At 40.4% G+C, this 26,375-nt stretch overlaps 1 protein-coding gene across 1 annotated transcript in view; it reads right to left on the reverse strand.

Annotated features, from left to right (window-relative positions):
• Positions 1 to 26,375, reverse strand: part of unc5db (unc-5 netrin receptor Db) — a 259,568-nt gene that overhangs the window by 108,328 nt on the left and 124,865 nt on the right. The window contains exons 3-4 of the mRNA XM_069682905.1: positions 24,712 to 24,855; positions 21,680 to 21,783 (exon numbers count right to left, since the gene is read on the reverse strand). Of these exons, the coding sequence (XP_069539006.1) occupies positions 21,680 to 21,783; positions 24,712 to 24,855 (248 nt within the window). The remainder of the gene's footprint in view (positions 1 to 21,679; positions 21,784 to 24,711; positions 24,856 to 26,375) is intronic.

Below are 26,375 nucleotides of genomic sequence, written 5' to 3' on the forward strand. Positions count from 1 at the left end.
GCAGCTGAGAATCCAGATGTATTACATGTGTGGAGGTTATATGGATAAGGATAACTACTTTGGGGTAGAAATAAATAGTTTAATAAGTAGAGAAAGTCCCAGATATGAGGAGTGGTCAAACTCGCGCCGTTGCCTGGACGCTCCCCCCCGGGGAAGGAGAGACCCTTTAAATGAGAGGTGACAACTTCTCTCGCTGTCTTACTTTTCTCTCTTTTCACCCTTCGCGTTCCTGCATCCTCTCTGACCCGGCAGCTGAGGGGCGCAACCCCCTCCTCTTGCTTCTTCCCTTTTTGTGCTACACCCTGCGTCCCGGCCTCTGACGAGCGCCTCCGCCTCCCCCTTCCTCCGTAACTTCTTCCCTTTCCCCTTTTTTAAGTTTTGCCCGCGAGTAGGCCCAGAACCTGCGTGCACTCTGCCGTGCTGAAGACCTCGCGTGTCCACATTGCTCCAGCATTAGATCTGAACTGCTCAAAATACAGACTCTAGTTCTCCCGGTGCTCAAGCCCCGGTGCTCGGACAGAATCTCAGTCCCGAGCCCAGAAGACGCATTCAGCCTCCATCCGGCTCAGGCCGCAACGCGGGACTGACCGGCACGTCATCATTAAGAGAGACCGAATCGGCCGTGCGGCGCCGCTCCGAGGGAACCCGGGTACAAGCCCCGGCATCAGAAGCTTCGAATCACTCCGACCTGACGCTCTCCACACGCCTCATCTGCAGCGCGGTTGACCCTCCTCACCCTTCGAGTAGGTCTAACTTTGGTTTTACTGTATATTTGGGTTGATGCTTTAGTCACACATTTGTTAGGAAGGTTAGTATAAGGTTTTGGGCGATATACCTCCTAATATCTCAGCTGCTACACTTCACTCCTTTGAACAGGTTTCAATCCATCTTTCATCATATTCATCCTGTTATTAATCGTTTCACGTTCATCACCATATTTAGTTATCTCATGTATGTTTAGTAGTATTAGTCAATAAATTCTTCATTTATAAAGAACTGATTCAAGTGTCTTTGTGTGTGTGAAGTACTAAGCCTCTGTACACCGCGAAACGAACTCAATTCTAAACTGTAGCAACCTTCAGATTATGAGACTTAACAGAATTAAAATCATTAGGTAACTAATTATATGTTTTCCCTGTTTTGTCAAAATTGGGTGGTGCCCCGTTAAATACCTATGATAGGTTAAGTCTTTTAATTAACTTTAAAGTTAACTTCTCGTCAATATAGAGTGCAGGCATTCTATGACGAGTTTAATTAATTATTAAACAATGAATCGACCGATTTACGCTACAACTGCATGTCAGTGAAACGCAGAAAGCCACTGACTGCTTTGTAAATACATGCCCACAACCAGGGACTCCATGTTAAACGGTTTGATCTCTTAATTTTGGCCAACCTCAATTTCAGTTTCCTACTGAAGTTATTGATGAGCAGGCAAGACTAATTGGACAGAAGAATGTGTACATTTCCTCAACATCAGGGAAAACCAATCCTATTAATTCATTCTCATTTGACTTCTAAATCCTACATAAATATAGAGTTTATGCACAATTAAGAAATAATTCTACAAGTCGGTTGCAAAGTTGTCTTCGTCTACTGTTTCTGGCAGACTGCACACTTTTTGGCGTCACTGCCACCCCTATTTATGGCCAGGGATCTTGAGACACATCTTTGCTGTAGTTGCAGCTGTTGTAGACGCTGCCATGAGGCTTACATCGTCTGATGCTACAGTGTCGGCGTAGATTCCCCTTTAGATGTCCCCCACCGAGCTGTGGCTGCTTTTTTTGGGTAATATTTCCATAAAGAAATAGCCTTGTCTTGAACTTAGCTACAACCAAATGTCTGAAGTGATTGAATTTTTCTCTCATTGTGTTAACATGTAGAGACCGAGGCAGTCGATAAGCATGTTTGAAAGGGTTGAGAAAAACATCAGAGGAAGGGAAAAGTCCAGATAACCTTCATGTGCCAGGTGATCTGTGCGCACACATTCAACAATATTTTAACCAAAATGAAACACATTATGTATCTGACGTGTTGGCAGTAATGACAGAAAATTCTCTGTGTACTGTAACTTCTGTATGACAACTATGACACTTTGCTTTGTCTCTTCTTTGATAATGAAACCTTTTGACAGTAAATTTATAAAACCACCACTTTATAAATATTTTTTATAATTATGAAAACATTTATTATAAAATCAGTTTTGTGACCGCAACTTTAAATTTCTTTAAATAATCTAAAAACAGCCTTTATACAGTCTACTGCACTTTTATTTTGACAGTCCACAAATATAACCCACACACTTGTTGACACACTTCACAGTTTCAGTGTTCCTTCTCATCAAACAGAGGATCTGGGGCAGACGCTGCTGTACAATCGTGTAGTCTGATGATTTCTTGATCCACATGAGAAGTTTTGTTTTCCCGTTGTTGCCAGCATCAGAGAGGTCAAAGGTCAGGGACTTAAGTTGCATTGCATTGCTTCTTGTTCATGTTTTTAAAAAGACCCCTATTACTGAAAGCTTCTGAAAAATACTGTACATTGAATTTACATTTTACCTATGTCTTCTACAAAGATATTACAATTCATAGTTATTACTGAGGGACAATTCATTTTGATTTCACTTCTACTATTAAGTTGTTAAGTATTTAATCATTGTGATTACAATACTTGTAACTATTATTTGTACAGTTTTGAGACCAGATGACTGTATCATAGTTACAGATATTCCAACCCTTCATTTTAATGTTACAGGTTGTACTCTATTGTCTCCTTTTAACAGCTTTTCCACAGTCACCTGTTTTTACAGTAACTTTTAATTGTTATTTAGACACATTAAAGAACCCTACATTCTGGTTCATCCAATTGTTATCAGTCATTACTGCTCACATTCACATAGTTTTTTCAACTGTTTCAATTTATCCTTCTCTTTTATGTAGGTATCAGAAAACCTTTTTTTGGTTCAATCAACACTTAAAATTAACATTTTATTGGTTCTTCTGTTGTTCTTTTAAACAACAAAGTTTCTTATATCTCACAGCAAAAAAAGTTTAATGAAATTAACAATAAGCATATTAATAAAACAAGTTCCTATGTCTGACAACAGGTTTATTTAATAATTTGACAGTATTAATACTAACGACCTCATTAAACCATTGATGCTGAAATCTAATGTTTGTATTTTTAGGTATTTACTTTTTTCAGATGTTATTGGAATATAGATGACAATTAAGACTATCCAAATTTGAATGTTGTACATGTTTTTTACTGTTAAAAATGAATGGGGAAACCGGAGCAACCCGGGGAAAACCCATAAGGGTGTGGGGGGCTGGGGGGGTTAGGGGAGGTTTGATAGGAGTGGGACTAGATGGGAGTTATGGAGGGGTCAGAGGGATCGGGGTGAGGGTCAGCAGTTGTGGATGAGTTTCTCTTCCACCTTGCGGTTTCCTCAACCCCAGAAAGTGTCGGAACCTCTTCCAGGCTGACTTCCTGCTAGTCACTGGGACTTCAACCTGCTCCTGAAGTTCACAGTCAGTGCATCACTCTCATGCCTCTCCTCACAGCTGGTGATATCTGTTTGGGGAGGCAGATGCTTCTCTCTCTCAGCCTCACGCTCATTGGAAAGCTGGAGGTTGAGTGAGGTCTGGATGCTGAGCTGAGTTTTCAGCTCCTCTAGCTCTCTTACATAAAACCTTTCCTTCTCCAGAGTGGTTTCATGTAAGGTCCTGATCTCCACCATCTCCTTACAGAGGGCTTCATGTTCAGCAGTCAAATTCCTCATGACTTGCTGGTTCTCCAACACTGTGTCAGCATGAGACTTGACTTCCTTCTCAAGTTCAGTGTGAAGGACGTCAATCTGCTCTCTGACAGCGAGGATCTCAGCGTCATTCTTTTGGCTCACTGCATTCCACGACACTCTGGTGCTCTCCTGTTCGTCTTGGAGAAGCTTGTGTTTGTCCTGCATCTGCTGAAGCTGAGCTGTAAGCCTCTCCTGGAGGACGTTCTGTGCCTCATTTATGTCCTCACAGTCTTTTTTACTCTGTTTCTCATCCACAAATGTTAAGTCTCTATCTATCTCTGAATGAGGAAACACAGTGGTGATTGAGGCTATGGCCCACTGATGAAAGCCTTTGCATTTGCAGTATATAGTATTATTACAGACTGGCTGTCTGTCGTGACATTTGTGGAAAAAATCCCAAGTGGCGCCCAGTTAGTGACGCGTTTTCCATCAGCCCGCAGTGGTTGGTCTGCCAGAGAGGGTAGGCGGAGCTAAGCGGCTGCTTTTCTGGTCTCTGCGAGTGTTGCGAGTAAACAGTTATCTACTATGGCTGAACAAACAAAGAAAAGATGGATGACTACAGATACAACTTCAACAATAAGTGAAAATCCAAAGAAAAAGAAACAAATTTGACGCTCAGATGAAGGCAAACTGTGTCAGTCTGAACAGTCTGAAAAGGAAAGCGACCGTCAGCCAAAAAAAAGATCAAGAGTTACAACCGGAGCCAACCGTGGATGTCTGGTTCGATTGGGAAGTGTGCTCCAACAATTAGGTTATATTGCCATTAGGTGGTGCCTAAGACTGTCTGAAATCTTTGAGATTGTCAGTTTAAAGCAAACCTAAACAACAAAACTAACCACATAAAGTTGAATATTTAGAATATTTTATTATTTTCCATTGGTGAAACAATTTTAATCATTTCTGTTCAACGAGGTTACCCATCCAAATCAGAATTCTAGCCAGCACAGAAAGAATATACCAATTTAAATTTGAAAGTTTATTTTGAACAAAAAAAAGAAAAGAAAAGAGAACAACTACAACAACAGACAATGAAAAGTTTGTTCAAAAGGTGTGGGAAGAAGTCGAAACTTAACTCATCCCACCCCTTCTCTCTGCACAATGATTTATAAATCTATAAATCTATCCTTCCTTTGAAATACTAAAATGAACTCTCAAGAAAGAGTTCCAATCTGCTGGCATCCAGTCACGTATAACAAAACAAAACAAATGTTTTCTCCAGTAGTTTATTTTGTCAACAGTTTGAATTCGTGAGGACAGTTCAGTTGGAGCCCCAAGAGCTCACTGCACACTGAAAACAGCTATTTAAGATTCCATTCATCAAGGTTGCAGGGAAATGTGAGTTGTTGCTCCCTCCATGCAGCTCCTCCAACCTCTAGTGGTGGAGGCCGCTTCTTCAGCACATCACTGCGTGGGAAACATCCCTCATCATTTTAGAAAAGGTGGGTTTCTTATTGCCAGTGCGTCTGTACAGGCCTCTGTAACGCTTCTGATAAATTTAAATCCTCTTCCAAAAATAGCTCTTCACCTGATGAGTACTCTTAGAGAAGCACAGCCCCAATATCACTGACATCAAAGGCCAATTTAAAGGGCCGGTTACAGTCAGAAAAAACAGGAGCACTAGCTAGCATTGCTTTCAGGTGGTCAAATGCTAGCTGACAGACATCTGTCCAGTGGCATCGTTAGAGCCAAACATCAGGGCCTTTAGCCCCGAATGTTTTGATCCTAGCCCCGAAGGTTATTGATCTGGACTTGACTTTAATGTACTGTAGTGGAACAGAACTTTAGCTGAAGTTTCAATTGTTATTGGGGGCGCAATAGAGCTCAGCACAAGCATGACAGCGTTGTCATGTCAATGGTTGTTTAGAGGATCATCAGGCTTCATGATCAAACAAATATATCAAAATATATCAATAACAAATATCACGTCATCACTTCAGTCCGTGATCACCCGGTCCCTCCCTCCCTCCCTCTGAGTGCCTGCACAGCAGCTCTCCCCCTCTCTGTGCTGCGAGTCTGCAGCGTTTTTTGTATTATAGTGTATTAAGTGTCATAGTTTAATCAAATGAAGAACATTATATTATTTAAAGGCGAGCAATGTCAAAAATGGACAGTTTCATGAGGCAGAGGATGTTGTCTTGATGTTTTAGTTTATTTAAAGGTGTCCAGAAGGTAGCAGCCTGTGTTTGTGTGTGTGTGTGTGTGTGTGTGTGTGTGTGTGTGTGTGTGTATATATACATATATATACATATGAGCAAAGACATGTCAGAAAAAAGTGGAGGAAAAGACAGCAAGACACAGGATGATGGTGAAAAAACAGAAGTAGAGACATTGGGGCTTCCACACCCCCTAAATATAATGTGAAACTGTTTAACATCTGTCTCGTGGAAATCAGCTTCAGTTTTAAAAGTTAGAAGTTATAAGAAAAAAATAAAACAAATTAAAAATGTAAACATGGAAGATTGGATACAGAAACGTGTTCCTCAATTCACTGTCATTTAAGGCTGGATGCAATCCATTTAATTTGTTATTATCTATACATTCACTGTTATGTGATTGTTGAAATGAAATTGAAAGTGATTTTAAATATATTGTCTCTTATTCGATTCCTGTTCTTTTTCTTTGGATTTTTTACTTATTTTTAAAATTGTATAGCAGTCATTGATCTTTTCTTTGTTTGTCCAGCCATAGTTCATTACTGTTTAGGCAAGGCAAGGCAAGGCAAGTTTATTTATATAGCACATTTCAGCAACAAGACAATTCAAAGTGCTTTACAGAAGAAGTGAAGAAGAACAGCTAAAATAGAAGCTAAAATTTAAAAATAAAATAAAATAAAATAAAAATAAAAAATAAGGGTAAAAGCTACAGTGCAGATATAAATAATTTAGAATAGTTATTAAAATAAAAGTATTAAAATAGTTTAATAAAAGGCAGCTGTGAACAGGTGAGTCTTCAGGCCTGATGTAAAAGAAGTAAGTGTTTCAGCAGGCCTGCATGTTTCTGAGGGTTTGTTCCAGATATACGGAGCATAAAAACTGAATGCTGCTTCTCCATGTTTGGTTCTGACTCTGGGGACAGAAAGCAGACCTGTCCCTGACGACCTGAGGGGTCTGGATGGTTCGTACTGTGTCAGGAGATCACAAATATATTTTGGCCCTTGACCATTCAGCGCTTTGTAAACCAGCAGTAGTACTTTGAAGTCTATTCTCTGACAGACAGGGAGCCAGTGTAAAGACCTTAGAGCTGGAGTGATGTGATCTACTTTCTTAGTGAGGACTCGAGCAGCAGCGTTCTGAATCAGCTGCAGTTGTCTGATTGATTTTTTACTCAAGAGACCGGAAAAGCAGTCGCGTAGCTCCGCCTACCCTCTCTGGCAGACCCACCACTGCTGGATGATGGAAAACGCGTCACTAACTGGGCGCCGGTTGTGATTTTTTTTCCTCGAAAATTGCCACAGACACCCAGTCCATAATAACACTACATATTGCGAATGCAATGGCTCTTAACAGTGGGCCATAGGCTCAATCACCATTGTGTTGCCTTATTCGGTGATAGATAGTAATTTAACAGACATTTATTTAAATTCCAGATTATCACTTTAAAACCCTCTTCATTGTCAGATTAAGTTATTTTTCTCTAGAAAAATCAATTTGTATTTTTTCCTCCAAACTTTCCAAACTTTCTATATCTAGAACAATTAGTGAGGCATGTCTGTTCATTTTCTGATACTGTAATTTTTTGTTTTGTTTTGTGTCTGCTATATTTATGCTGGGTGAATTTATGCCACTTTTATGATGTATTTTTATTTAAATAAAATGTTTTCAGTTTATTTTTTTTCAAACAAGTTATTGAGGTCACAACAGTAACATTGCTGTCACTACTGAAAATGTGCCATCACAACTGAAACATGGCATGTTTTCTCAAAAATAAAAAATATTGAGTAATTAATTTGGATGTAATGGTATTGTTTGGTTCATTGTAGATTAAACTTATGAATCCTTAACTTTAAAATCAGTTAGATCAAGTTTAGAAAAAAATGTTTTCAAAGTAGAAGAATTGTCATAAATAACACTTAAAATATTGTTCTGTGTGTGTTTTATCAATTCAAGTGTAAAAAAATTTGAATACAATTTTATAAAATATATTTAAAAGATAGACGACAACAAAATCATAATAGTTCATTATAATCCATTTCATTTTGATGTATATTTTGTTTTGTTAGTGACACATTTTGGGCGAGGAAAAATATTCAGAAATTGTCTGAAAATACAAAGCAAGAATGAAGTGTACAATTCCAAGAAATGTGTACCTTGGATATTACACAATACGTATACATAATAAGTTGGGGGAAAAAACAACTTTTTTTCAGGAAGTTTCCAACTCTGACTTTAACACAATTCTGTAGAATTGCCCCACTATGGTCCGCTGTAATCTCTCCAGGGAAAAGCCAACAACTCCTGACTCCTATTTACTGGCCAAGGATTAAATAAATGTTTGATAAACACTGAACAGGCTAACAAGCAGCTAAAGAGGCACAGTATACCTGCTACTTAGTGCTAAAAATATATCTGTGTGTCTGTGTTGCTGTCTAGCAGACAGTCAGCAGGATCCACCTGTCTATCAAGTGATCCGGCCCCTATGATTTAAGGCTTAATATGATTAAAATGGGTGTGTTATAAAAAAATCACCCCCCGTACAGTTTTCTTGAACAATAAAATTAGCTATTTATAACAAACCCATTCTTTGTTCCAGGCTGTAAACGTGTTTATTTCAGCCGTAAAAATTGGCATTTTCCCATCTGCTGTAATGTTATTTCTTGTCTTCTGGAGCCAGCCTCAAGTGGCCACTCGAGAAACTGCAGTTTTTGCACTTCTGCATTGGCTTAATTTTTCAACACCTGAGGTTGCCGCTATGACACAACCTGTTGTTCTTGTCCCCTTCGCCCAAAAACTCAAAATAACAGGAGTACTTCCACGAAGTATACTGCTGTCCTCTCTGCCATCTTGCTAGTTGGGTTAGCAATATAGTCACGCATGCACACTGATTGAACTGTAGGTTTACCTTCCGCTGGTACGCAGCTACCTGCCAAGAAATAGAGAAACAAACAGTGGCTTCTGGGATTTTCTTGTTTTGTTGCCACAAAAGAAAAAGGGAAATATGGTAATTTTTTTCCCAGTAAAGGATGACCGATTATGCCTAGATCCCACAGGATCCGTGTCAGTCTCGATTCCATCTGTGCCAAGGACCGTCAGACGGCGTGAGCCCTTGGCCACAGGACTACGTTTTCGTGTGTGACTTCCTGTTTGGAACGATCTGCTCTGTTCAGCTTGACGCGTGCTTGAAGCGGCCTCCATCAAAAATAGACCCGACACGTATCTTTAGCGGAGCATAGCAGAGAGACGCTGCTGTGAAACTCCAACAGATGTTAAACAAAGAGCAGCACATGAGAAACAAACTGCTGTCTGTCTTTAAACACTGTACTGTATCCTGCCCATAGGCATGTGAACCATAATCATACATCATTATAATATTTATTAATATAAATTAATTGATTTTCTGACACTGCATGGTGGTGCAGTGGTTGGCGCTGTTGCCTCACAGCTAGAAGGTTCCTGGTTTGGATCACAGTTCGGGCCCCACAGGCCTCTCTGTATGAAGTTTGCATGTTCTCCCCTATGCGTGCAGTCCAAAGACATGCTTGTTAGATTAATTGGTGGCTCTAAAAATTGCCGGTAGGTATGATTGTGATTGTGAAGGTTTTTTTTCTGCGTCAGCCCTGTGATTGATTGGTGATCAGTCCAGGGTGTACCCCTTACTTTAGTGTCTGTAAGTCAGGATTTTAAAGCTTGTTTAGACATTTCACTCGGACAACACATGTATTGCATATCAGCTTGGTTTACCTAGATAAAATTCAGGTATCCATTGTGGTAACCTTCACATTTTGGTTACCTCACAATGTATCTTCTTGTCCCATTAAGGTTACTAACCATATACTGTATCTTTCATCTTTCCACGAGTTTTTGAGCTCCTTTGTCTTGAAGGTTCCTGGGGATCGTTGCTGCAGACCACCTGCTGCTGTGGACCTGCTCGACTCAGTCTGCAACAACTATTGAAATCAGTCTTCCCCATAGTATCATTATTATAGTTGCTAATGCTAATAATAGACCTGTTGACTTCAACTGTTACAAATGTGTAAAAATGAGCAAGAACAGCATAGTCATGATAAAAGTCTGATAATAATAATTGTACCACTATTATTGGCATTGTAACCATTTGTATGTATTATCTGTTTTTGTTGATGTAAGAATGTTGTTGTTGTTGCTCTCTTTGCCTGTCTCTATTCTACATCTCCCTTTATCCCATTTTTTGACCCATCCAGTCGAGGCAGATGGCTGTTCAACATGAGTCTGGTTCTGCTCGAGGTTTCTGCCTGTTAAAAGGAAGTTTTTCTGCCAATGTGCCGAATGTTGCTAAGATAAGATAAGATAAGATAAGATAAGATAATCCTTTATTGATCTTTTCAGACAACGGTTAAATAATTTCCGCTTTTGTCCGTGACCCACTCATTGTCCGAAGTGCGGATTTCTCCTCTCTGGCTAAAAAAACCATCCCATCGTTGGATGAGGCCGCATTTCAGCTGGAGCTTATTGATTTTCAAACAAGCTCCCTGGTCAGCGATGCGCTCAGTGCGCAATCCGTGGCGGATTTTTGGATCGCATGCTCAGAGGAGAACAGGTTGATTAAGAAACTCGCCTTTTATGTGCTGACGATATTTCCCTCCAACTATACTTGTGAGTCAAGCTTTTCCTCAATGAACGCCATCAAGACGCACGAGAGGAACTGCCTGATGCAAAAAAATCTGGAGAACTGCTTGCGGATTAAAGTGACATCCATATCGCTAGACATCTAAAAGATTGGAACTGAAGGGAGATGCCAGTTTTCCCATTAAGTGAGTAGCCTTTTAAGTTTAAGTTTTAAAATAGTTATATTGTTGCTTGATTTTATTTATTTCCTTTTCGCTTTTTTGCTCTGTAATTTCAGGAGCGCAGAGCATATGTCCCAAGTTCCCACCACAAGCCGGTGTGCGTCAGAACTTGCTGCTTTTATTTTATTTTATTTTTTTGATCTTTGAGCCGAGTTTGTTATTTGTTTTAATTAAATGAAACAGATTTTGTACTATGTCTGTTGCAGTGGCACACAGAGAGCGAGTTTTCTTTTTTCCTCCTTTTTCTCAGAGTGCACATGTGCCAAAAGTTCCCACCTCAAGCCAGTGTGCGTCCGAGGTCAGGCAGATGCTGCTTTATTTTATTTTATCATATTTTGTCAGTTCACAACTTTTGAATAAATGTGCTGAAATCTGTGTGGAACTGTCTTTTTGTGATAGCAAATATAAATATATTTTTAATCTTTTTTTTTTTTTAATCAATGTCATCTGGCGGGCCAGGTATTATTGGTGGCGGGCCAATTTCGGCCCGCGGGCCACCAGTTGCCGACCACTGCCTTAAGGGCTAAAATACAATGGCAAAGGGCAAAGTGAACAATGCACAGGGTAGACAAACTGCAAAGCGGACTTGAAACAACCCAAACTCAGACTGGGGAGGTGGTCATTTGATGCCAAGGTGATGCCATGCACATGGTATGCTTTAGTGCTTTAAGGAAAAAAATCTGTCTCCTGACTCATGCTTGAGTGTCACAGTTAAGCATGAGCTCTTTTCCTTTTGGGGAGTTCTCAGCAGACTGTCGCTAAGCTGGCGCCAGCAACAGAATTTTTTAATTACTAAATATCTCATTAATGCAATAACATGGATTATGTGTCTCTGTCAGGCGCTGGGACCAGGGTGGGATCCGCTGTGTAGCATATGAGAAACCATACCCCAGAGCACAGAGCTAATCCACACTATGGAAGCAATAGGTAGGCACACGTAAAGAAAGGAATCGTCATTGCCCACGCACACACACACACACACACAGACACGTACACAAGCACACACAGATGCTTGCAGGCACTTTGAATTCAAGTGTGTCAGTGTGTTTACATGAAACTCCAAGCCTGACAGAAGCAGGTAGAGTCAGAGGGAGCTATCTGCGGCTCAGCAGTACTCTCCAGTTCCAGAGCTTAATCAAAAAGGATATGAGGGACACAAAGTGGGCCTGTGTCGCCCATCCGCCTCCCCTGTTGCTTACCAAAGGCCAACCCTCCTCCCCCCCGGGCTATGTGGCACTGCTTAACTCTTCCACTGTGATCTGTCCTACCTGAATGAAATAAATGGGGGTAGGTGGGGAGTGCTTGCTTGACTTTATAATGAAGCTCATCATCTGCTCTCCAGGAGAGTTTCTTTGACCTATGAGAAAACAACAGAGAAGCTAGATGGCAGGATCAGAAGGTAGAAACAACGACAGAAGAGGCAGGAAGTTGGAGGGAGTTAAATGCTAACTTGTTTTTGAGTTGCATCGCAAACTTCAACGAAGAGCAGCTTGTATCATGGTGCAGAAGCATTTAGTTAATTCCCATTTGTGCAGTAGCAGGGGCTGTCTACCTGAGCTGCTGTAGATCAAGGAGATTAATTTGGATTACAGGCTTTTATTCAGGGTAGTGAAATGGGTTTGTAGTTTGTCTGTTCATTTTACATTTTCTCTCAGACTAACATCTCAAAAGAAACTCATTATACAGGGTATTCATGGACTCCTTTCTTCCGAAGTTAAAAGATCTGCTCTGCATGCACCGAATATAGACAATCCATCATTCTTTCAGAAGGTAATGTCTCTTATACCAGACTTATCCCAAACAAATTTAGTTATCGCAGGGGACTTCAATTGCGTGTTAGACCCATACTTAGATAGATTTTCCACCCGCTGAATAGAGAAAAGTAATTCGAGTGTCTTTCTTAATACATTTATCAATATCACTAATTTGTCTGAAATTTGGAGAATCGCTAATCTGACTGGCAGAGAATACTCCTTTTACTCGGCAATGCATAACTCATACAGCAGGATAGATTATTTTCTCATAGATGCAAAACTGATGCCATATGCCGTAAATGCAAAATACCACAACATTCTGATGTCAGAACACAGCCCTCTTACGTGCACTCTGAATATTCAAAACATGGTGAAACCACAGACGAACTGGAGGCTAAACCCTCTGTTATTAACTGAAAAAGAGTTCTGTGATTATTTAGAAGATTAGATATCTCTCTATTTTGATACTAATGATAATTCAGAAACCACCCCTTCTATTCACTGGGAGGCATTCAAAGCGTTCCTTAGAGGCTCTATAATTTCATTTGAAGCATCTAGAAGGAAAAAGAACCAGGCTAGATTGCTTGAATTAGACAACCAAATTAACCTTCTGGACAAAGAGAATGCCCAGACTCCTTCCAATGAATTGCATAAAAAAAATATGAATATAACAAGATACTCCCAGCAAGGATTAGTAAGGCATTTTTATATACCAAACAGAAATATTTTGAATTTAATGACAAGCCACACAGACTTTTAGCCCGGCAACTTAGAAAACAGGAAAATGATTGCACAATACATAAAATTAAATCTGATAAAGGTGAGATTCTGATGAAACCCAAGGACATTAATGATCGATTTCTCCAATTTTATAAAAACTTCCAAAAATGATACAGACTATATGGCTATGCAGGATTTCTTAGATAAATGCAATCTCTCCCAATTAAATGAAAATGAGTCAACTCAGCTGAACTCTGAAATTTCTGTTGAAGAAGTTAAAAAAGCCACCACTTCACTTAAAAGCAATAAAGCCCCAGGCCCTGATGGCCTTCCAGGTGAGTTGTATAAAAAAATTAACGAAACTCTCTGCCCATATCTACATAAAATGTTCACTCAAGCCCACATTGATGGTATCCTACCTCCTACCTTAACAGAAGCGGTCATTACAGTGAAACACAAAAAGGGTAAGGATCCAGAAGAGGTGGGCTCTTTTCGTCCTATTTCTCTGTTAAATCAGGAAATTATTTTCAAAAATTTTTGCTTTAGCAATCGAACCCCTTGCTGAGAGTATCCGCTCAGACCCTTTAATTCATGGTTATAATACACAAAAATCTATAAATAAAATTTCATTAAAGCTGATGATGTTTTATTATTTATCTCTCAGCCACAAGTCATGATTCCGCAGATACTTGATAAAATCAATTCATTTGGGACCTTCTCTGGTTATAGAATAAATTGGAATAAAAGTGAGCTAATGCCCGTGCATGTACAGAACATTTCCTGGTTACAGAACCTCCCTTTTAGTATATCTCCAGAGAAATTTACATATTTAGGAATTCAGATTACAGAGTTCCACTCCTCTTTATTTAAGGAGAATTTTCCACCACTGTTGTCTAAATTACAGTCAAACAAACAGTTTTGGAAGACCCTGCCAATATCATTACTGGGCAGAGTCAACGCTATTAAAATTATTTTTTTGCCCCAGTTACTGTACTTATTTCAGAACATCCCAGTGTTTCTTCCCAAATCCTTCTTTAAAAAAATAGACTCGATTGTGCTCCCTTTCCTATGGGACTACAAAACTCATAGAATTGGCAAAAAACACCTTTGCAAATCTAAAATAGAAGGGGGCTTGGCACTCCTGAATTTTTTATCATGTTATTGGGATTCACAAATTAGGATTATGGCATACTGGCTGGATGACACAGCAACCCCACCAAGAGGCATGCCAGCCTTATTCTATAGGTGCCATCCTTCTGGCACCTTACACTATCGAGAAATCTTTATACAATTGCAATGAGATGATCCACACTACAGTGCGCATTTGGAAACAAATTAAGTCACACTTCAAGTTGAAACCCATATTTTATGCATCACTTATCACTGGGAACCCTACCTTTCCACCATCCATTCTGGATAATACTTTTAATCTATGGAAGAATGTAGGCATCCATGCAATAGGAGACTTATACATTAGAGGCATATTTGCGTCCTTTACACAGTTACAGAGTAAATATTATCTACCAGGAAGTAGTTTCTTTAGATATTTGCAAATAAGAGACTATATAAGAACACATCTGCAAAATTGCGAGACTTTCACAGGCTCTTGTCTCGATAGATGTCTCCAGCCCATGTCTTGCTCAGAAAAATCGATATCTCATATATATGACTCCTTGCAATCTATCAGCCCAGTGAATTCCACTCTTAATAAAAACAAAATGGGAGGAAGAGATGGGCACTGAGATTTCTCTATGAGTTTGGAACACACTCATCGATGCTCTACTAATGCTAGGCACTGCCTAATTCAATTTAAAATTCTACATCATCTTCATTACTCTAAGGAGAGCTTACATAGAATATACCCTGAGATGTCCCCTACATGTGACAGATGCCTAGTAGCAGACGACACATTGCTTCACAGCTTTGCTACATGTCCCAAGGTTAAGATCTATTGGTTTAATATCTTCAGTTTAATATCTAAAATACTTTGCATACAGTTAGAGCCTAAACCACTCATTATTATTCTGGGAATGTCAGATAATGTTAAAAAAATTAAACAACTCCCAGCAATGTTTCCTTTCCTATAGTCTTATCATTGCAAAGAAGTTACTTCTCATGCATTGGAAAAAGCACCCACCACAAAGATGTGGCTTAGTGACCTTACAAATACACTCCACTTAGAAAGAATAAGATATACTCTTATGGATTAACTTGCATACTTTGAAAAAGTGTGGTCACTTTTCATTCATTATCTCACACCTCTTAGCGGAAATGATTTTTTCCACTTTACTCCAACAAAGTAGTGAATAGACGGAAGGGCAAGGTTGAGTAGGGTGGGGGAGAGGGATATTTATTTACTTTTGTTTACATTTTAATTTATTTTTCTTCATTTGTATTTTGTATCTTACATTTATATCTATTCTTTAATCTACTATTGTTATGTGTTCTAAAAAAACAAAAAGATGGCACTAAGACCTAACTGCACATACACCTGTATGGATGTACATTGCACACATAGATGTGTAGGCTGTAAATATGTAACTGTATAACAACGTGCTCTAATAAAAATAAAAGAGAAAAAAAAAGATGTTAAAAAAATATTAGAGCTGTCAAAATGAACGTGTACATTTTTTTGGATTATTTTGAAATATTTAACATGTAAAAAAAAAAAAATGCAAAGAAAGCAGCTGTTTACTTCCTGTGGCAATTCCTGTCAGTGTTGCCAATTTAGCAACTTTCTCTCTCTCCCTCTTGGCGATTTATTTCTTAAAAGCGACTGGCGACATATTTACTAACTTTTTCAGACCAGTAAAATGTATTATATTGTAATTCATTCCCATGTATGCTGCTCAGAGTAATCACATTTCAAGGCTCCGCTGCCTACAGCTCCGAGTTGCTCTCTCTCCTCTCTCCTCTTGTCCTGTGTGCAGCAGCACTGCGCAGGCAGTCAGTGGCGGGCAAGGCTGGCCTGGGGCAGCGCCAGGAAAAGGACAGCGGCCAATTGGGCAGCTCGCTCGCTGCAGCAGTGCTGGGACAACCGCCACGCTGAACCATCCTGGCTAAAGATGGATAAGGACAATGATGGTTTTGAAATTTAACTGGGACTTATAGACCTGTGTTTTGTTATTTCTTTTAGTGCATAAGAAAAAAAATTAGAAAATCTGACATTGAAAGTAGAATGAAACAAAGCAAACCAGTTTGGACTGGAACATAGACATAGACTAAGCTAAATATGATTTTATGTCCGGATGTAACACCCATCGAGGTAGACTTGAGTGTCTGTTTGAAAGTCTGTTTACAGCATTTCTGCTTAATGTGAAACAGTTTGTTCTGTTGGGTTTAGTCAAAAAAAAGGTTACTTTAAGAAAATGCATCATGATGTGAATTAAATTAAATTTGTTTCATACAGAACTTGAAATTGTGTCTCCTGGGTGAAAGTCCTGCATTGTTTGAGCCATGCATCGTCACAAAACACTGCCCCAAGCAGAGTTTATCAGTATCTCTTCTACATCACATGACCCATGTGGCGCAGCTGATGCTGAGAGACTCTTAAATTGCCTGAATGTTTTTAGGATGCATCCATTGCAAAATAAAAAAAATCATGTTTGCTAAACCAATGTGTAGGCTTGAACATTTGAGTTTCATTTTTAATATTTATTGTTGAAGTGTCCAAAAAAGTTAAACCGCAGTCAAATTACTTGTATGTGTAGATACCTGACCAGTGAAGCAGATTCTGATGTTTCATGAAGAGCGTGCAGAGACTGTATTTATGTCTGATTGTCTGGGTACCCTTATCAATGGGTCTTGTGTTACATGTTACTTGTGACATACGCAGCCTCAAAGCCCTGCTAGATGGTTCTCTGGAAAAGACAAAAGTTATTTGTATTTACTCGATGTGAACTGAGTTACCACCGGCAGTGTTTCTGTTACATACAGCACCGCTGCTGCTTCAGATTTCTGTGCAATTAAACGACTACGCTCCAAATAAACGGTCGTTTGCCCGCTCTCCTTGTTGAGGAAGAGGAAGAGGAGTCACAGGACATCAGGACGCTCTCTGTCCGTAGACACACGCAATGGGAACATTCCTACTGCATCTCCGTATGTCCCTATTGTAAATGCATTGATTGCTGCCGTTTATAAAGCTTATAAAAAGTGCAGATGTCATTCGGTAACGATCGATCGATCATTTTGATCGCTATGTCATTATGTTAACTATAATAATCTTTATTTTCAGCCCTGGACTATATTTCACAGAAAAAAAGGAATGTTTCTACTGCAGTGTCAATTTAAGATAAGCAAGTGCTACTCATCCAGTACCCAGTTTTCTGGCTCCATCAACTAAAAGGGAAATAGGCACCAGAAAGGCACTGTCAAACGTTGTTTGGAATCTTACAATAAAATAGGAATGGGACAAGTCATTTAATGGAAAGAATGATAGTGAGTTCCAATGTTGTCAGAACTGCCTTTAGCCCAGAATAGTCTTCTCTGAAGACGTCATGTTTCAAGGAGACATTCCTATTAAGTGTCAGATTCTTGTTTAAATAAATAGCTGTATGATACAAAATGCTTCCACTGCAAGTGACTAGATACTCATTAGCTCACCCGAACAGTGTTGCTGATGAGGGTGAAGAAGAAAAGAAGCTGCGTTACAGACAGTGAAACTAATAAAACACTTGTCGAGTCTGGGCTTTACAATAAATTGTTAAAGGAGGTGCCCCCTACTCTCCCTGCTCCTCATCAATTTATAATATCAATCAGTAATTTAATGTTGATGGATTTTAACTCCATCAGTGTGGAGCTCAGTTAAAGCATAAGAGCTTTAAGAGCTCCATACTAACGAGAGAGTGGCTCTGTTCAGCCAAGAGTAAAGCTGCTGATAGCTTCTCTCCACAATCAAACGCAAAACAAGAGCAAACTGCACAGATCTGAAAACTTTATAGATATACAGTACTGTGCAAAAGTTTTAGGCAGGTGTGAAAAAATGCTGTAAACTAAGAATGCTTTCAAAAATATAAATTATAATTGTTTATTTTGATCAATTTACAAAATGATCAGTGAGCAAACTAAAGAAAAATCTAAATCAAATCAATATTTGGTGTTACTACGCTTTGCTTTCAAACCAGCATGAATTCTTACAGGTACACCTGCACAAAGTCAGGGATTTAGTAGGATCATAGTCAGGTGTATGATCAACTAATTATACCAAACAGGTGCTAATAATCATGAGGAACAGCCAAACTCTGCTACCAAGGTGAGGTTGTGGAAGACAGTTTCATGTCACAGGTCAGACACCATGGCAAGACTGAGCACAGCAACAAGACACAAGGTAGTTATACTGCATCAGCAAGGTCTCTCCCAGACAAAGGACCCTATCGTCCACCCGGCGCAAAGCGTTAAAGCACACAGTGCAAGTGTCATTGCTATCTTCCACCCGGTGTAGTTGTCATTTTTATGCCCAGCACCCACGTTGTGTAAATAGCAGGTCATCTTGCGCCACTGTTAGCGCCCATGGGCATGTTGGTTTTGATATGAGGTGTGGTCAGGCAAAAGGGTGGCAATTGCCATCTAGAGGTCACAGAAAGCGACCGCGCCAACAAAAACCTGGTCTAAAGTCTATGGTGCAATCGGTGTTTGCTATTTAGAGGGCGCATTATGGACATACATCGGCGAGTTTACAACACGAGTCTGCTTGTCACTCACACAGGGACGCACAGCAGCGCTTCTACTCCTAAGGAAAAAGCAGTGTGTTTGCAGATACAGTGAAAACACGTTGTTTAAGGGACAGACTGCAAGCTTTTGTTTCCCTCGTCTCCTTAAATCATGATACGGCTTTTGGTTTGTTACCGATCTGCTGAGAAGTGCAGGAAGACGTGGACAAGCTCACCGCTGTAAATAAAGTAAATAAACATTTAAAGCCGACCTTTCTTTGTCAGCACACAGAACTTTAATAAACAGATCCTGTCCGTCTGTCCGTCTGGAGACTTAAATCATTAATGCTGTGCCTCGTGCGTAAATGTACACAGCATGACTCTTTTCATTTTCACTCTGCTGGGCAGTGGGATCGCTTCAGTGGTTTTAACACCAATCCGTGCTTCAACATGTATCATACAGTAACCTGTGTTTTTTTCTGCATTTTCTATGACACAGTGAAAAGAAATAAGTTAAATAAGCCGGTCGGGGTCTGGTTTATCTAAGAAGTATGACCGAAATCCGCTGTGTAAATAGCAACACGCCTGCCTGCAGGCGCACCGGGCTCATAAAGGGAATGACAGCTGACACTCTGATTGGTTTGATTCATGTTATGCCGAAAACAAGCCAATGAATAATCCGGGGACTTAAACCAACCTCTTTGCGCCTTGCGCCTTGGTTTGCACCCACATTGTGCGCCGTGTAACTAGCAAAATTACGTCAGACACGCCCTAAATCACAGTGTGCTTTAGACTGTGCGCCTTCCGCCGTCTAAATAGGGCCCAAAGATTTCAAAGCACACTGGGGTTTCAAGATGTGCTTTCAAGCTCTTTTGAAGAAGCACAAAGAAATGGGCAACGTTGAGGATCGTAGACGCAGTGGTCGGCCAAGGAAACTTAGTGCAGCAGATGAAAAACACATCAAGCTTATTTCCTTTCCAAATCAGAAGATGTCCAGCAGTGCCATCAGCTCAGAACTGGCAGAAACCAGTGGGACCCAGGTATATCCATCTACTGTCCGGAGAAGTCTGGCCAGAAGTGGTCTTCATGGAAGAGCTGCAGCCAAAAAGCCTCCGACATGGAAACAAGGCCAAGCGACTCAACTACGCATGAAAACATAGGAACTGGGGTGCAGAGAAATGGCAGCAGGTGCTCTGGACTGATGAGTCAGAATGTGAAATATCTGGCTGTAGCAGAAGGCAGTTTGTTCGCCGAAGGGCTGGAGAGCGGTACGATAATGAGTGTCTGCAGGCAACAGTGAAGCATGGTGGAGGTTCCTTGCAAGTTTGGGGCTGCCTTTCTGCAAATGGAGTCAGAGATTTGGTCAGGATTAATGGTGTCCTCCATGCTGAGAGATACAGGCAGATACTTATCCATCATGCAATACCATCAGGGAGGCGTATGATTGGCCCCAAATGTATTCTGCAGCAGGACAACGACCCCAAACATACAGCCAATGTCATTAAGAACTATCTTCAGCGTAAAGAAGAACAAGAAGTCCTGGAAGTGATGGTATGGCCCCCACAGAGCCCTGATCTCAACATCATGGAGTCTGTCTGGGATTACATGAAGAGACAGAAGGATCTGAGGAAGCCTACATCCACAGAAGATCTGTGGTTAGTTCTCCAAGATGTTTGGAACAACCTACCAGCCGAGTTCCTTCAAAAACTGTGTGCAAGTGTACCAAGAAGAATTGATGCTGTTTTGAAGGCAAAGGGTGGTCACACCAAATATTGATTTGATTTAGATTTCTCTTCTGTTCATTCACTGCATTTTGTTCATTGAGGGAAATAAACTATGAACACTTCCATTTTTGAAAGCATTCTTAGTTTACAGCATTTTTTCACACCTCACTTTTGCACAGTACTGTATTTATGCTTGAATATCTGTACTCCGTCTCAATGGACTTTGAGAGGAAGCACATAATGGTTGCAAATTAAGCACAATTTATGGTACTATCATTGGCTGCAATCCATTCTTAGGGATTTCCCCTCTCAGTGTTAATGCTAGACTCAAAACCACAGGTTCACATTCTGTTAGCATGTATAATTTCTTTGTGTTTGCTTCAGCAGATTTTTTGTATCGGAAGCTTTCTGGTTTATGTTTGTAGTCCAAGTAGTGTTGTCCACTAGCGTTTCAGCTGGCACTGACTGCGTGCACAAATGTGCTGTGTAAAAAGCAAAACAATCCGCTGTAATGGAATACTGGCTCCCATCAGCTGTCATCTGACAACAATTTATTTCTAATTCATGTCTATAAACAACAATATGCCCTTAGACGTTGTCTCTGAACTCAAGTTGCTAGTTGGACTGTAAACAATGGCAGTGCATGGAAAAGGACGTGATGGCAGAAAGTCCTTTCTTGTTAACTACTGGCTGATGAATATGCAATTGGACATTTTTTCCAATAAGACAAATGTTATATTTATCGGGACAGTTAGTCACGCAGCTTGATGAAAATTTGAGAAACATTTGTTCTAATTCTCAAGAACAACAATTTAATAAGATGATTAATCACATTCACACAAACAAATTAAGCAGAACAAAAAAAAAAAACACAACAAAAGATTTTTAAGAGGCACTAAATTAATTTGCTGGTCAAACATACACAGAGAAAGCAGGGCTGAAGGTAGATGAGCAGAGGACTCTCGCAGAATGAGGTTGGGCAATATGATGCAGATCTCTGGTATAAGCTTCTCCTGTTTCAGGAAGGGAAGCGTGAGGAGTAGCCGCCTTACCTCCGCCACAGGCACTCCCTCTGGAGGGCGACAGTGCAGAACGATCATCCCGTTGATTGGCACCTCCTTCCCCTGGGGGTCCCGCTCAAAGTTTTTTCTCAGGTCTGTGTGGGAAGATAAGAGGCAGCTGTCAGGGTTTATGGTCAGCCTAGCTTCAATACTTTTAAGTGGTTAACAGGGCAGCCTGCCCCTGGCTCTGCACGCTCCGACCTTCAGAACCCACAACAGCCCATGGCCCTGTGCTCATTAATCTGTTGACAAGGTGGTTTGGAGGATACAGTGGATGGGGAGGTGCGCAAGGATTGCTCGGATTAGGGCTGGGCGATATGACGATATATCTCGTCAAAACGATATGAAAATGTCTATCATATGCGTTTTTCTATTTGGTCTCTATCGTGATGGCTGGGTGTCAACTGCATGTCTGCTGCGGATTCAACTGGGCTGATCCTGCCAGCCCCATCTTTCTACGTGAGTTTTACCTTAATAAATGCCATAAACGATTTGAACATGTTCGCTTTATAAAAGTTATTTTGATTCATACAGGAAAGAATGAGGAGGTGTCTGCTCAAATGTACATAATAATTTATAAACGTAAATCAAATATATACATTCATCACTCACTTTAGTTTACTTTACCTGGTTGTTTGCCATATCCTGAGGGAGTTTCGGGTCTTTGTTTTAAAGCTTTCGGGGTTTGGTCTTAACAGAAAATTTTATTTATTTAATAATCTTATTTACAGAAGAAAAGGGACCTTATCTAATACACAGTGAAAAGAACTGTATGAGCCGAGACGGAGGGAGAGAGAGAGAGCGAGAGAGAGCTAGGGGGGAGAGAGAGTGATCGTGCCAGAGTTGCATCTGTAATGTTGTTATTAATTCATTTTTTACCAACATAATATAGGTTAAGGCCTACATGAGACTTTTGACTATGTTTTATTTCAAAGAAAATTAAGCAGGAACTGCAATAAGGAGCCTTGTGAATGGCTTCATCCACCAAACGACTTCCTAAAAGTGTTAATAATACAGTTTAAAATAAATAAATAAACAGCTGCCCCAGAAATGCTAGATCGGGCTTTTACTTTGAAAAAACATACCGGAAGTATAACTTTCCATGTTACTTCCCATGCCTTTGACATTCTCTACAGGAAGAGATGTTAATATTGCTGTCAGAGATGTATACATGACATTTTGATATTGAAGGCTAGGGCTATATTTTATTTATTTTTCATCCTTAAATTTATTTGAAATTGTTAAGTTTGCACTAAAGTTCTCAATAAAATAAGAAAATACTCAGTACTTTTTATTTGTCAAGTATTTAACTCACACAGGCTATGCCACCGGGAGCAATTTGGGGTTCAGTGTCTTAGACATGTAGCCTGAGGGAGCCGGGGATCAAACCGATCGAAGGGATCTGACCTTCTGATCGAAAGACGACCGACTCTACCACTGAGCCACAGCTGCGCTAGTAACACATGTTCTGCTTGAAAATGTCTATAAGAAATGTCGCTAATGTGATAAGTATAGTGTCCTCGTGCAGTGTGTTGAACTCTTAACACCAAGGTAAACCGGAGTCCCTGAAGAAAAAGTGGAAGCAAGGTTGACCATTTACGCCCTCACTCTTTATCATATAACATGCCAGTGAAAACTGCAAATAAACAATACAAAATATTCAGTTTTTGTCCTTAATCACACATTGTACAAAATTATTAATATTGATACACATTGCTTTTTGAAAATGTAAATAGAGGTACAATGGCTGCCAACATTAGTACTGTACTGTACACGTCTGTAAATAAACTGTTTTTACATATACAAACTTACAGCATTGCCTCTATGACGCTTCTTAGCGGATGCAAATGGATTGGAGCATGCACCTCATGTCTGTCTCATTTACGGTGGTAGCCATTAACAGGAAGTGAAAAACCAGAAGCGATCGAACCGGAAGTGACGTCATCACGTTATGCGATCAATGAAATATTCAAACAACTTTAAAAAACGACAGTATACAAGTTATACACTTATTGTTTTCAACTAGAAATAACCTTGCTAAGAAATTTTGATTAATTACAATATTACAATTAAGAAAGTTAAATTAAATTCCTTTAGGGCAGCACAATAAAGTAGCTGGTTACTATAAATAATCTCTGAAAGAAAGAAACATCACTTTGTCACAGGCCATGTTTTTTATTTACGTTTGGCGTCGTGTTCCCAGTCGTCTGGAACGCAGCATAAGCCACTCCTGCTTACATAATCATTGCCCGATTGTTCTTTGCCACTCATGCAAGACTCTACAGCATTCATTTTTGGACTGATTCACTTATGCCGACCCTGTTTTCCTCTGACCTGCCTATCTTGTTGTTGCTGAGCACAAGTTCTGCCTCAGCACTCCTGGTTTCTGTCTCTCTGTCCCCTTGGCTGTTTGTCGTTTTCCCCAGAGACAACACCACAGAGTGAGTTTTTCCTGTCTGTTTATCTGTGGATTACTGTAGCTCAGAGACTCTCATCATTTCACCACACTTGCCTCTGTGTGAGCCTCCTATGTACACTCACCTGCTGGCACCCCAAATCTCTGCCTGGCCCGCACTCACCTTCCACCTTCTCCCTTCTGCATTGTCAGCCAATGTGTTCGGAGTGTTCGGCTCTAGCCAGTTTATTGAACTCTACTCTGTTTTCACCTGCATGCTTTTCTTGTACCTGCTAAATCAGAGTAAATATCATTACCAACAATTCATTTCTGCTTCTCTGACATCTCTCCTCTCCTTTTGTTGTAACTTGTGTTGGGCAGTGCGCAGTTAGTAAGTGGTCAAGCAAGTACGAGAGAGTAGCAGAGTAACAGTAAATGCAAGTGGAGCAGGGAGAAAGGTTGTGAATGAAGGTGTCAATCTGGCAGGAGGGTTTTATTTAACATTGAACATGTGGCTACATTCAACACATTTGGGGCTTAAGCCAGCGCCCCACAGAACTATATCACATATGCCTTGCCCTGGGCTTATGTGCTACAGAACTGATCAGTCAGGTGTTTCAGTACTTACAAGCGATGCGGACAGTAGTCTTACGACTCTTAGAGGTGCCCAGGTGGCTCCAGGCAACACACAGACACCAGTAGTCCTCAGGGCCATGAAAATCCTCCACCTGCTGTCGGGACACGTTGATCATCACCTCACGCACCTTTAGCCCTGGACAACACAGAGGAAGGAAAATTAAAAAACAATTAACACGTAATATGTAAGATGCCCTTGAGCTAAGGACTGCTTCCTGAATTTAGCGATTCGAAAGTATCAGGTTGCAGGTTGGGATGGACTGTGATACGTAAAGCTTTGGTTGAGGTTCAGATTTAGTCATTTAGGTTTGTTCTTAAAGAACCTTATGGTTCCTGACGACTACTGAATTTCAGGTATGGGTCATCTTGTTGGTTTTAAAATCAACAAATCTTAATTATAGTTAACAGTTTGAGTATTAGAGCAAGCAAAATGACCTTGTCAAGAACCATGCAACAAGCCCAGCTAAAAATATAGCTTCTGATTTGCCTTAGTGAATTAAATTTGGTTGAACCAGTCAAGTTCAGTCAGGTCAGGGTTGCATTTACAGTCTGGGATCATGCCCTTGTTTTAGGCACATACAGAACTAGCTAATGGAGAAAACTGAAAAATGAAAGGCCTGCATTCTAAGTCAGGCTCTTTACAGAATCCTAAATCAATACCTCAATACATCTGCAGGCTTGTGATCAATGGGTTTTACAGGATTTGTTGTGCACAAGTTCTTAGGAAAGGCTGACACACTAAATCAGTGCATTTCCCCCCTCTCAGCAAGAAAAGGTAATTGGCAGAAACACAGTCCCTCAGGGGTTTCTGCTGTATGATTGGAGCTCTCACTGCTCCTAACAAGACAAAAGCTAAATCAGCTTAAGCAGAATTTGCAATAATACTTTGACAACACTAACAACCTCAAGCAGCATGTGTAGGCACGCTGTGCAAGTGACACAAGGACAATATAAGTCAACATATTATGTAACACAAAAGGCGTGCAAACATAGCACATGGCACAATGCTCTTATTCAATTTGTTGCATTAAGGAAAACGGAAAAAACACTCTATTTGAAAATCGTCCTAGGCAACACATTGCTAGCCCCCAGTTGGGAATGCTTGTCACATATTCAAAAATGGTCAGCCCTACACAAGGGTCTGTATGGGACTGAGTGAGTGACTGAGTGAGTGACTGAGTGACGGTACTCACACAGCCGTAGAGAGACAGAGTTGCGACATCGCAATGGCGGATCATGGAGTATATTAGACCTCCACTGACACAACTCTCTGTCTATACGGCTCTGGATACTTTGTTCGGAGAGTTGGCGGGGCTGCTCCTCCGCTGTCCTCACCTACGTCCGCAGCACGCACCTGCTTTCAAACACGTTGTCGGCTTCATAAGGACAGTCCTTGTACCACATTGCCCACAAAAGTGCACATTGATCTGATGGGGTCAGCCACATGCTAGGTTTTGACCTAGTCTTGTTAATCTGAGTCATCGGCTGAGTGTCGGTAACGCATTTTCTCACGGTTCCTCAGGGCCTTTCGCAGCCTGCAGACCTTAAAAACACAGCTTGATTTAAGGCAGGGTTGTGCAATGTGCTCGGAACTGCAAAGAAAATAAGGCAATACCCAAAACGTTCCACCCCTTATTGTCTGGGCCTTGTGCATCT

Source organism: Semicossyphus pulcher, unplaced genomic scaffold (genome assembly GCF_022749685.1).
Source record: "Semicossyphus pulcher isolate SPU_LCO1_2020_fin unplaced genomic scaffold, fSemPul1.0.p SCAF_6, whole genome shotgun sequence".
Classification (NCBI taxonomy): Eukaryota; Metazoa; Chordata; class Actinopteri; order Labriformes; family Labridae; genus Semicossyphus; species Semicossyphus pulcher.